Raw genomic sequence first — 13,061 nt, forward strand, 5'->3', positions numbered from 1 at the left:
CATCCCATAGTCCCGTGCCCATATACCCATCATATATATCCGCCATCCCATAGTCCCGTGCCCATATACCCGTCATACATATCCTCCATCCCATAGTCCAGTGCCCATATACCCATCATACATATCCTCCATCCCATAGTCCAGTGCCCATATACCCATCATACATATCCTCCATCCCATAGTCGTGTCTATATACCCATCACACATCCTCCATCCCATAGTCCCATGCCCATATACCCGTCATACATATCCTCCATCCCATAGTCCCGTGCCCATATACCCGTCATACATATCCTCCATCCCATAGTCCCGTGCCCATATACCCATCACACATCCTCCATCCCATAGTCCCGTGCCCATATACCCATCATACATATCCTCCATCCCATAGTCCCGTGCCCATATACCCGTCATACATATCCTCCATCCCATAGTCGTGTCCATATACCCATCACACATCCTCCATCCTATAATCCAGTGCCCATATACCCATCATACATATCCTCCATCCCATAGTCCCGTACCCATATACCCGTCATACATATCCTCCATCCCATAGTCCAGTGCCCATATACCCATCACACATCCTCCATCCCATAGTCCCGTGCCCATATACCCATCATACATATCCCCCATCCCATAGTCCAGTGCCCATATACCCATCACACATCCTCCATCCCATAGTCCCGTGCCCATATACCCGTCATACATATCCCCCATCCCATAGTCCAGTGCCCATATACCCATCACACATCCTCCATCCCATAGTCCAGTGCCCATATACCCATCATACATATCCTCCATCCCATAGTCCCGTGCCCATATACCCATCATACATATCCTCCATCCCATAGTCCCGTGCCCATATACCCGTCACACATCCTCCATCCCATAGTCAACCATTATGACATCATAATGAGGGGCGGGGCTTGATACACACACTTTTTCCCCATTATGTAGATAGGGGCAAAATTGTTTGGTGAATTGGAACGCGTGGGGTTAAAATTTCGCCTCACAACATAGCCAAGGACACTCTCGGGGTCCAGACGTGTGACTGTGCCAAATATTGTGGTTCTAGCTGCGACGGTGCGGATGCCTATCCCGGACACACACACACACACACACACACACACACACACACACACACACACACACACACACACACACACACACACACACACTTGAGCTTTATATATTAGATTGTCCCCCAGAGCTGCAGTCACTATTCTGCTGTTATATCGTGTGTTAACCTCCAGAGCTGCAGTCACTGTTCTGCTGTTATATTGTGTATTGTCCCCCAGAGCTGCAGTCACTGTTCTGCTGTTATATTGTCAAACAAATGAACACAGCAGAAAGAAATAATATAATTTAAAATGTATAAAATTGCACCAATCTACATATAATCAACATATAATGAATAATTGAATTAACTCGTGCAAATATTCATACAGCTCCAATCAACCAGCCTTCCTGATATGTCACAAAATTTGAATGGAGACCATTCAATTCTATGGTAAAACAAACCACTATGTATGGACAATTCAATAAAACAATAGGACACAATATATCTAAAATATTATATAATCTTTAATAAATCGGATTTAGGCAATTAAAAACTTGTGCAAACAAGTGCCAAGGACATACAAAATATTAATCTAAAATCATAACATATATATATGAAAAATTAATAATAAAAGAGGCCTGTCAAAAGATTGTAGTAGGTTAATGATCTATCACAGCCTCACACACATATTGGTATAACAAATGTGCATAACTATAAACAGTGATATATTTAAACAAAAAATATATATATATATAACACAAAAGTGATTATACCCACAGTTGGGTTATAAAACTAATATAATTCTACATCAATAATGTGCCATTGTGGTAGACTCACATCCCAAAGTGATAACCCATAACATAATACTCAATAATGTGTGAGCCGATTAAAGATGTTACATACCCGTGATATAATGACAGCCTCTAAAGTAATGCCCGGCACTCCCCGACGCGCGTTTCGGAACTGGCGTCCTTCGTCACTTTATTAGTGTGTATTGTCCCCCAGAGCTGCAGTCACTATTCTGCTGTTATAGTGTGTATTGTCCCCCAGAGCTGCAGTCACTGTTCTGCTGTTATATTGTGTATTGTCCCCCAGAGCTGCAGTCACTGTTCTGCTGTTATATTGTATATTGTCCCCCAGAGCTGCAGTCACTGTTCTGCTGTTATATTGTGTATTGTCCCCCAGAGCTGCAGTCACTGTTCTGCTGTTATATTGTGTATTGTCCCCCAGAGCTGCAGTCACTGTTCTGCTGTTATATTGTGTATTGTCCCCCAGAGCTGCAGTCACTGTTCTGCTGTTATATTGTGTATTGTCCCCCAGAGCTGCAGTCACTGTTCTGCTGTTATATTGTGTATTGTCCCCCAGAGCTGCAGTCACTGTTTTGCTGTTATATTGTGTATTGTCCCCCAGAGCTGCAGTCACTGTTCTGCTGTTATATTGTGTATTGTCCCCCAGAGCTGCAGTCACTGTTTTGCTGTTATATTGTGTATTGTCCCCCAGAGCTGCAGTCACTATTCTGCTGTTATATTGTGTATTGTCCCCCAGAGCTGCAGTCACTATTCTGCTGGCTTTCTGTTAGCTCTCAGGCTGCTCATACCTAACATTCCTCATCTTCCAGTTCATGTGCAGTAATACCGATCTGAGGAGTTGCCTCGCTGCCGAGTATAGCGTCCCCCTGAACAGTGTGACCCCGTGTCTGGTCAGGAACTCTGCCTTTAATTACAGCCTGTCTACTGAGGGTGGATTCTGCGGGGACCCGACCCCCAACTGCAACTTTCCAGAGGTAAGCTGTGATCCCTCTTGATGGCACATGGGGGCTTTATAAGGCCAGGACATGAATGGTAATGATCCAGGCCTGGTGTCTTCTGACAGTACTTCACGTCCTGCGTCCTGCTCAGCCTCCTGGCCTGCTCCGTCTTTCTCCAGATCAGCAGCATTGGGAAGCTCATTCTGATGCTGATCATCGAGCTCGTCTACGTCATTATCGTGGAGGTCCCGCAGGTGGCGCTGTTTGATAACGCAGATCTGCTGGTGGCAGCCAATGGGATGTGAGTATCAGTCCTGGCATTTCTATAAGAGGAACTCGCATGTTATCATCTGCAGCATATTACTTATGCTCCAGAGCAGCACTCACAATTCTACTGGCTTCAGAGCTGAAATCTCCCAGCATCACCTTTGATCAGTGCCTGCAGAGATTGTCCTTGTGATTTGCATTGGCATGTGTCCTCATTTCACAGGCTTTGTAGAGAACTATCTGCCCCCTGTATTCTAGGTGCTGACTGGCTGTAGGGAGTCTGTGGACTGAGGTCCGACGTCTGCCTGTTCTGTGCGGCCGACCGCTGCGTAGGTAGTGCAAATTGTCTATTCAGAGGGAAGAGGAGTAGAACTCTAGCGCCACCTATAGGAAGTAGCAATCCTAAAAGTCAATATCGCTCCCCCCAATAAGCCTTGTCATATGACTTAGGATAAAAACCAATTAGCAGACACGGTGTTTCGGGGTACTGCCCCTCATCAGTGCAAAGTGTGAGATCTGGTTTGGCTGTGTGAGAGGCGTCTGACCGGGATCCAAGGGGTAACAGTTTCCCTTGTGGAGAGTGACCTGCAAACCTGACGATCACCTCGGCATGTCAGGCACGACATGTCACCGTCTGCATGGAGAAATGTTACCAGTGGATCCGGGTTATGTACTGTGATAGCTGTGAGGATGGCGCCATCTAGTGCTGGTAGTGCAGTGCTGCAGGGTGATGATCCGCCATCACCTGGTACTGATTCTCTTCTGCTTCTTCTCTTACAGCGAAGTATCCAACTCCACCATGAACTGGTAAGAAGCGCGGCCTCGGCGTTCTGCCTAATACTGAGGATGTCATTCGTGCATTTTACTGGAAAAATCGCCTTTTTATCCCAAAATTAACAACTTTTCACATCTTTTGAAATAAAGAACAAACAAACAAAAGAATGCATTAGCCACAAGATTCAGTTCCTGCAGCGGATTTATTAGGAGAAGCGCACCTATTAAGGAGGTTGGCGCTGATACACTGTAACCAGCTCTCAGCTGTGGGAGCAGGATTCCGAATATCCCTTTTAGGAATTGGTAGCAGTAGAGGTTTGATTGCTGCCGGTTCGGAGCATGGAGCAGATGGGTCTTATAGGGACGGTGAGGAGATCTCATCCCACAGTCCTCCAACTAAACCTCTGGACATTGTGACTTTGCCCACGGGGTGGTAATCCCACCACCTCCTGCACTGTCGGGATGTTACCGTCCCCCCCCGGATGGTATACCGATAGCGGCATTACTACCGGCAGCGGCCACTGCTTAGACGTCTCTTATGTCTCCACAGCGTGGACGGCGTTCCCAGAGTCACCCTGAAGATCTCCACGCCGGTGATCATCAGCGTCTTCGTGCTAGCGCTCTACCTCCACGCTCAGCAGGTGGAGTCCACGGCCCGGCTGGACTTTCTTTGGAAGCTTCAGGTACAGGACGGCGGTCAGCTATGGGGTCATGTCACCTGTCCGCCCGAGGGGCACGGCCCCAATTTCTCTCCTGGATCTCGAACCTATCTTGTCTTCCAGGCCACCGAGGAGAAGGAGGAGATGGAGGAGCTGCAGGCCTACAACCGCCGTCTCCTGCACAACATTCTCCCGAAGGACGTGGCGGCGCACTTCCTGGCACGGGAGCGGCGGAACGACGAGCTGTATTACCAGTCCTGTGAGTGCGTGGCCGTCATGTTCGCATCCATCAGTAACTTCTCTGAATTCTACGTGGAACTTGAGGCCAACAATGAAGGTGTGGAGTGTCTGCGGCTTCTCAACGAGATCATCGCCGACTTTGATGAGGTGAGGCTGGAAGAGACTTGGTCATTTATCGCTGGTTGTTCTAGATCCAAATTCTGTGCAAATTCTCCTGTGTGCGAACCAGTCCTAAAGATCACTCCCAGTCCTACTCACACCCAGAGCTGCACTGACTGCTCTGCCATGACTTTGCCCTCGGGGTCTTGAATCTTGATCGCTGCCCTTACGGAGTAAGCACTACGTGTCCCACAGCACCTTGCAGCAGGGTGCAGACCCCGTGACCCCACTGCTCATGTACTAATGACGGCTCTCGGACTTTTCACAGATCATCAGTGAGGACGAGTTCCGGCAGCTGGAGAAGATCAAGACCATCGGCAGCACCTATATGGCGGCTTCAGGACTGAACGACACGACTTATGACAAGGCGGGAAAGTCGCACATCAAGGCGCTGGCGGATTACGCAATGAGACTGATGGATCAGATGAAATACATCAACGAGCACTCATTCAACAACTTCCAGATGAAAATCGGTGGGTGCAGAGGGGAAGGGGAGGGTCGGGAGCAGCTGAAAACTCATCCCCTGTGTCCACGCCCACCGGCCCTGTGCCAGCCAGTACACTGTGGATCGTTTTTTCCAGGACTATTCTTTTGAGGTTTGAGTTGCGCTAATATTTTAAACTGAAGCTGAGATTTAGGCTGCTGTTTGTCAGATTATTACACACTGAGTTGGATTTGCATCGGTCATAGGTCAGCGCTTCCCTTCCTGCCTCTCTCCATACTGAGCATCTGACATACAGCAGCTCATATCTCAGCTTCCCCAGTCTGCGCTCGCTGAGTAATGGGTGACAGCTGGCACCAGTAGATGAAGTGTGGGCACCGCACGCCCCATAAATATCACATGAAGCTGACGTCAGCTGTTGTTTCTCAGGACTGAACATCGGGCCTGTGGTTGCTGGTGTCATAGGAGCTCGGAAACCCCAGTACGATATTTGGGGAAACACCGTCAATGTGGCGAGTCGCATGGACAGCACTGGCGTCCCTGAGCGGATTCAGGTGGGTAATGGCTGCTGGACCCTCCCTGTGCTGCTGAGATTTGGCTGCTTTCTGCTCCTTTGCTCAGTGCTGCTGTTTTGTTTCAGGTCACCGCTGATCTCCAGCAGGTGCTGGCCGCCTGTAATTACTCGCTGGAGTGCCGAGGGGTGGTCAAAGTGAAAGGCAAAGGCGAGATGACCACTTATTTTCTAAATGAAGGACCCTCGAGCAGTTAGCAATGCAGGAGAAGCTCAGCTACCACCGTGCACTGATATATGTCCACCGTACCTGCCGGCGAGGAGCCAACACGGCTGCGAGCAGCCACGCGACCCAGGAGCTCCGTCAGGCTGACGGTGATCGACCAAAGATAATGACGAAGGTATAAACTTCAGCACAGGAGACAAGCAGAGGAAGGAAATATTTATTGAAACGACTCATTGATTTCCTCTATGAAGGAAGGAATGTATTACGGTACCAGACCGACGGTAATGTACATGGCGGACTAGAAATTAATCGAAATGCATCACAACCGCCCTACGGCCTTTCCCTTGTGACCAGACCCCAGGCAATAGGAACCTTCTCACTACCTGACACCACACTTGGCAGGACACAAATCTCTCTATTGCTAGAGCGTGACCCCGTCACCCGTACATGCCGAGGAAGCCAGGCTGTGGGTGGGTGTGGGCGTCTCCTCCCCGTGGTGGGTGCTTCCCACTTTAGGGCCATGCTCTGGACCCGCCATGAGATCTGCACCTTTTTGTAATTTTATTTTGTTATATTTTAGTGGAAGATCTAGAAAAAAAAAAACAAACCAGAGGATATATTTTGTAAATTCTATACGAGGCTGACGCCGAGTGATCGGAGCACACAGCGCTTTTCCATCCAGGATAGAACCAGTCGCTTCTTATTTCTCAGCTTCCAGACCCGGCAGTTTCACGAGCAGCGCGGTATACAGCAGAATGTAAGCGCTCCCCGAATACTGCAATTATCAGCACAGACGGGGCGGATCGTTACTGGGGCGGATCACGTTATCGGCACAGATGGGGCGGATCACGTTATCGGCACACATGGGGTGGATCGTTACTGGGGTGGATCACGTTATCGGCACACATGGGGCGGATCGTTACTCGGGCGGATCACGTTATCGGCACAGATGGGGCAGATCGTTACGGGGGCAGGTTACGTTAATGACCCGTTCTCGGTGTCAGAACGTAAATCAAACACCAGCTACGCCAGAGAAAGTGCTGCAAAACTGGGTGGTGCATTTGGTTTTGTACTGATTTCTGCCGCTGGACAATTGCATCACGGTTTTTTTTTTTTTACAATCACTTTTTTTGTTGCAAGTCACAAGTACAAAAATGCAGCAAACCCTAAACACGAAGGCGTTTCCAAATGCAAATCTAAATTTTTAAGCCCTCATTCACATTTAAGTATCACCTGGATGGTGTATTGAAACAGTGGCTCACATTACCACAGCCGGGCCCATGGGTGGCATCGCAGCTCGTGGAGGGCGGCTGTTGGGCCACTGATGGTGATATCTGTCTAGCAGTCGCTCCTGGCAGAATGTCGTCTTATCCTGCAGGCAGTGACGGGGATATGGCGCCGGTTGTATATTGTCTTCCCATGAAGCTGCCCGGTCTTTCCATTTAGGTGACGCGTTCACATCGCTATAAATCTTCGGAAACCTTTGTTGCATTATTTAAAATTCACTCTGTTAAACGCTTCCATCTGTGCAAAGCCCACATTGGCACATGCATATGCCGCATGTCCCGTACCCTCTGCAGTGTGCTCGCGGGCCTCACCCACATTGGTTCATGCAGACCACCCACGTCCCGTTCCCGCCGCGCTGTGCTCGCGGGCCTCACCCACATTGGTACATGCAGACCACCCACGTCCCGTTCCCTCCGCGCTGTGCTCGCGGGCCTCACCCACATTGGTACATGCAGACCACCCACGTCCCGTTCCCTCCGCGCTGTGCTCGCGAGCCTCACCCACATTGGTACATGCAGACCCCCTTAGGTCCCGTACCCTCCGCGCTGTGCTCGCGGGCCTCACCCACATTGGTACATGCAGACCCCCTTAGGTCCCGTACCCTCCGCGCTGTGCTCGCGGGTCTCACCCACATTGGTACATGCAGACCCCCTTAGGTCCCGTACCCTCCGCACTGTGCTTGCGGGCCTCACCCACATTGGTACATGCAGACCCGTTTAGGTCCCGTACCCTCTGCGCTGTGCTCACGCGCCTCACCCACATTGGTACATGCAGACCCCACACATCCCGTACCCTCCGCACTGTGCTCGCAGGCCTCACCCACATTGGTACATGCAGACCACGCATGTCCCGTACCCTCCGCACTGTGCTCGTGGGTCTCACCCACATTGGTACATGCAGACCACGCATGTCCCGTACCCTCTGCACTGAGCTCGTGGGCCTCACCCACATTGGTACATGCAGACCCGTTTAGGTCCCGTACCCTCTGCGCTGTGCTCACGCGCCTCACCCACATTGGTACATGCAGACCCCACACATCCCGTACCCTCCGCACTGTGCTCGCAGGCCTCACCCACATTGGTACATGCAGACCACGCATGTCCCGTACCCTCCGCACTGTGCTCGCAGGCCTCACCCACATTGGTACATGCAGACCACGCATGTCCCGTACCCTCCGCACTGTGCTCGTGGGCCTCACCCACATTGGTACATGCAGACCCGTTTAGGTCCCGTACCCTCTGCACTGAGCTCGCGCGCCTCACCCACATTGGTACATGCAGACCCCACACATCCCGTACCCTCCGCACTGTGCTCGCAGGCCTCACCCACATTGGTACATGCAGACCACGCATGTCCCGTACCCTCCGCACTGTGCTCGTGGGCCTCACCCACATTGGTACATGCAGACCCGTTTAGGTCCCGTACCCTCTGCACTGAGCTCGCGCGCCTCACCCACATTGGTACATGCAGACCCCCTTAGGTCCCGTACCCGCCGCACTGTGCTCACGCGCCTCACCCACATTGGTACATGCAGACCCCACACATCCCGTACCCTCCGCACTGTGCTCGCAGGCCTCACCCACATTGGTACATGCAGACCCCCTTAGGTCTCGTACCCTCCGCACAGTGCTCGTTGGTCTTGCCCACATTGGCACATGCAGACCCCCCAGGTTCTGTACCCTCCGCACTGTGCTTGCGGGTCTGGTCCACATTGGTACATACAGACCCCCCAGGTCCTGTACCTTCTGCACTGTGCTCGTGGGCCTCACCCACATTGGTACATGTAGACCCCCTTAGGTCCCGTACCCTCAGCCCACTGCTCGTGCCCACATTTGTACATACAGAACCCCCAGGTCCTGTATCCTCCGTACTGTGCTCACGGGCCACTCCCACATTGGTACATGCAGACCCCCCCAGGTCCTGTACCCTCTGCACTTTGCTTGCGGGCTGCTCCCACATTTGCACATGCAGTCCCCCAGGTCCTGTATCCTCCGTACTGTGCTCACGGGCTGCTCCCACATTGGTACATGCAGACCCCCCAGGTCCTGCACCCTCCGCACTTTGCTTGCGGGCTGCTCCCACATTGGTACATGCATACCGCCAGGTCCTGTACCCTCCGCACCGTGCTTGTGGGCCACACCCACACTGGCATATGCAGACCCCCCAGGTCCTGTACCCTCCGCACTGTGCTTGTGGGCCACACCCACACTGGTATATGCAGACCCCCAGGTCTGGTACCCTCCACACCGTGGTAGCGGGCCACTCCCACATTGATACATGCACACCCCCAGGTCCTGTACCCTCCATACCGTCTCGCGGGCCACTCCCACATTGGCGACGTCTTGTTGGTCATTTGGTGCAGCGTTGAGTTCCCATGGAAACTAAACATCTACATTAAATGCTGTTTTACTGCTGTCCTTGTGGTTTATTTGTGGGTCGGGGAGAGGACGCTCTGCAGGACCTCCCCTGTCTCCAGGACCTCCACTGTCTGCACATTAAATAGACATCCTGCAGTCCCATCCAGAGCTGCATTTATAATTCTGCTCCCTACTACCTGTCCGCACAGAGTATATCACAGTGCACCACCGAAGATCATTCTCGGTAAAATGAATCAGCAGGGGGCAGTGGTGTACACAGAACCAGCAGAATGGTGAATGCAGCTCCAGAGGTAATTGGAGAGGACTCAACGGAACTCTTGCCCTACACAACATAACTGGAGCTACAAGGAAGAATGGATCTATGGCAAGCAACATCAGCCTCCATCAAGGCAGAGACAATCTGTGTGATGGAATATTCATTCTTTAGGCCCGGGTTGTACCAGTCATTTGAGGAAGCAGCTTCAAAGATGGGGGGACTAATCCGTCCCACCACAGCAGAAGAGTGTTGGTCCTGTCCTTCAGCCGGTCCTCCCACCAGCACTCCAGCCGATGATCCCTTCAACACTCCCACCGGCACTGATCGATCCTAAAACTGACAATCCATCTGCAGGATTAATGGTGAATGGTAGTAAAGATCTGCAGTGCATGTGCCCCATACAGAAGCCTGAGAGTTAACAGGAAAGCAGCAGATGGATGCGACTACTGGAGATGACATGAGGATCAGGTGAAGAAACGAAACTGATTGGATAAAGAGAGGTGAAGGACGACGAAAACCACTACCGATCCCTCCCCAAGAGAACGGCAGCAGTCCTTGCAAACCTAGTGCAGTCCCATGTAAATAAGTTGCTGTCCATACTTGCGTAAGCAAAAGTTCTGCAACTATGTAATAAACATTGTGCTTGAATTCTTCCTTGCTGTCAGTGAACAGGGCATTAGTGTGACACACACAGCACGCAGGTGATACGCCGCGGTCGCTTTTCTGGTCGGCGCCTTATGTCAGAATTTCACACCGGGACGAGGTCAGAACAAAATCGTTTTATTTGTTAGAAACGGAATAAGAATAGACTGCCTCACAAAGGCAATAACGCCGGGGACAGGCAGCGGTACAGCCCCGCCGCCAACACACGGCTGGCACTGGATGCAAAAAAAAAAAATAATAGGCAGATGTTATGGAGACCGACCACTTCTTCCAGCAGCACAGTGGACGGCGCCAGGGTCAGACGTTATAATCGGGAGATTTACTTTCTGGCTGCCGCAGTCGGATCTGGAGAGTTGTGAAAGCTCCGACAGTGACGTGGAAGAAGAGCTGCCACAGATTACGCAGTTCATAGAGGTACATGTTACACAGACAGATCAGACCGAACGCCAGGAATGACTTCATGTTCCTCCAGCTGGTGCTGTACACAAACAGGTAACACTGCAAGAGACACAGCGGCTGACACCTGCGACAGTGTGGGAAATAGCACAAAGCATGGAACAGCAGAATATATCTCTGTAAACAGGGAGCTCCCCCTAGTGGTGGCTGCAGACAGGATCTTATCATGTATCTCTGTATACAGAGAGCTCCCCCTAGTGGTGGCTGCAGACAGGATCTTATGTATCTCTGTATACAGGGAGGTCCCCCTAGTGGTGGCTGCAGACAGGATCTTATCATGTATCTCTGTATACAGGGAGCTCCCCCTAGTTGTGGCTACAGACAGGATCTTATCATGTATCTCTGTATACAGGGAGCTCCCCCTAGTGGTGGCTGCAGACAGGAACTTATCGTGTATCTCTGTATACAGGGAGCTCCCCCTAGTGGTGGCTGCAGACAGGATCTTATGTATCTCTGTATACAGGGAGCTCCCCCTAGTGGTGGCTGCAGACAGGATCTTATGTATCTGTATACAGGGAGCTCCCCCTAGTGTTGGCTGCAGACAGGATCTTATCATGTATCTCTGTATACAGGGAGCTCCCCCTAGTGGTGGCTGCAGGTAGGATCTTATCATGTATCTCTGTATACAGGGTGCCCCCCCTAGTGATGGCTGCAGGCACGATCTTATGTATCTTTGTGTACAGGGAGCCCCTCTGATACGATTACCTGGTATAGGCAGGCGGCTGTTCCCAGGAAAAAGGCAATGACACAGCTGACATCATCATTATTCTGCAATATAGAGTTTCACGATTAGTAAACGTCCATGTTTCACCCATAATATATCACTACTCCCATCTGTCGAGTACAGTGGGATAGTGCAGCACAATGGGGCGGTATTATCTGTTTCAGCGAGCCAAACGTTCCCAGCCCCCAACATCCACAATTTGGATTATTCTTATGTGGCTTTGTCATATGTTTAAAGTAGAAAACTAAATTCGACCTCTTTGCCTGAAATACCAGAGTGTGTCCAGCAGGGGGCACTGCGGCTACGTCACAGGAGCCTGATCTTCGTGTAATGGAACCGATTTATATATGAAGAGAGGCAAATATACAAGGACGCGATCGGCGCAGCATGCGACCGAGCAACCGCGGGTGATGACCCGCAGAAGCGCTGCCCACATTTGTCACCGTCTTTATCTGGGTCATTAAAGGACTCCAGCAATCTCTGGTGACGCCAGGTGCACGCGCCAGTCAGGATTTCTGCGGAGGCCACGATTCAGCGTTGCGCCAGATACAGGGCTGGAAAATATGTTTCCTTTATATTCATAGAAAAGACCCCTTCCCCGGTTACTGGAGAGATTGGGGCGGCTGACGAACAGTCACAGTAAGGAGGCGTCATGTCACCCTGCAGGACTGTGAAATGTCGGCACAGGCAGCTGCTGTTTTCTGCTATCTGCCCGGTGACACCTTTACACCCCTCTACATTCGCCCAGATGACGTGACTGCGGAGGACGCATAATGGCGGCAATGAGCGATAAGTGACGGGGTCCTGTGCGAGCACATTGCAGCAAGCGTTCCCTGCGTGCATCCATCTGGTGGAGGTGGGCGACTTCACACATTCTCCGAGCATTAAAGAGCCCCAGGCTGCGGGCCCCATCACACGCTGCGTTCCCGTGCCCCCCCACTCCCCCCTCACACCCTGCGCCCCCCCCCCTCACACTCTGCACGGTACCTGCAGGAGACTTTCCACAGAGTGGAACCCACGGATGAGGTTGAGTCCAGCGCACAGCAGACTGAGGAGACCGGAGATTATCCCCGACAAGGTCAATGGCTCCAGCCGCTGGTGAGGAGCTGATGGGAGAAGCAGAGTTAGACTGACAGCAATGATTGGCGATAAGGACCGGTGGGCACAGGACCGGCGGACACACAGAAGGAGCCCCTTTGTTTAATTCAC

At 51.4% G+C, this 13,061-nt stretch overlaps 2 protein-coding genes across 7 annotated transcripts in view; one reads left to right on the forward strand and one right to left on the reverse strand.

The window, feature by feature from the left end:
- ADCY5 (adenylate cyclase 5) overlaps positions 1-9,790 on the forward strand; it is a 111,911-nt gene extending 102,121 nt beyond the window's left edge. The window contains exons 14-22 of one of the 3 annotated variants that reach the window (XR_012220260.1): positions 2,682-2,846; positions 2,936-3,111; positions 3,858-3,884; positions 4,402-4,534; positions 4,634-4,897; positions 5,178-5,382; positions 5,781-5,905; positions 5,992-9,354; positions 9,543-9,790. Coding sequence is in view for 2 of the 3 variants with exons in the window: in XM_073545259.1 (XP_073401360.1) it covers positions 2,682-2,846; positions 2,936-3,111; positions 3,858-3,884; positions 4,402-4,534; positions 4,634-4,897; positions 5,178-5,382; positions 5,781-5,905; positions 5,992-6,120 (1,224 nt within the window). In the remaining variant the exon portion in view is untranslated. Of the gene's footprint in view, positions 1-2,681; positions 2,847-2,935; positions 3,112-3,857; positions 3,885-4,401; positions 4,535-4,633; positions 4,898-5,177; positions 5,383-5,780; positions 5,906-5,991 lie in introns of all 3 variants that reach the window. The other 2 variants (XM_073545259.1, XM_073545260.1) reach the window with 2 other exon arrangements.
- A 983-nt stretch (positions 9,791-10,773) lies between these two features.
- The window catches only part of SEC22A (SEC22 homolog A, vesicle trafficking protein), a 28,801-nt gene continuing 26,513 nt past the window's right edge, over positions 10,774-13,061 (reverse strand). For all 4 annotated transcript variants that reach the window (XM_073545272.1, XM_073545274.1, XM_073545275.1 and 1 more), the window contains exons 5-7: positions 12,840-12,958; positions 11,834-11,896; positions 10,774-11,170 (exon numbers count right to left, since the gene is read on the reverse strand). In XM_073545272.1, the coding sequence (XP_073401373.1) occupies positions 10,970-11,170; positions 11,834-11,896; positions 12,840-12,958 (383 nt within the window). In that variant the 3' untranslated portion in view covers positions 10,774-10,969. The remainder of the gene's footprint in view (positions 11,171-11,833; positions 11,897-12,839; positions 12,959-13,061) is intronic.

This window comes from Dendrobates tinctorius, unplaced genomic scaffold, assembly GCF_039654945.1.
Source record: "Dendrobates tinctorius isolate UK_male_01 unplaced genomic scaffold, ASM3965494v1 ptg000143l, whole genome shotgun sequence".
Lineage (NCBI taxonomy): Eukaryota > Metazoa > Chordata > Amphibia > Anura > Dendrobatidae > Dendrobates > Dendrobates tinctorius.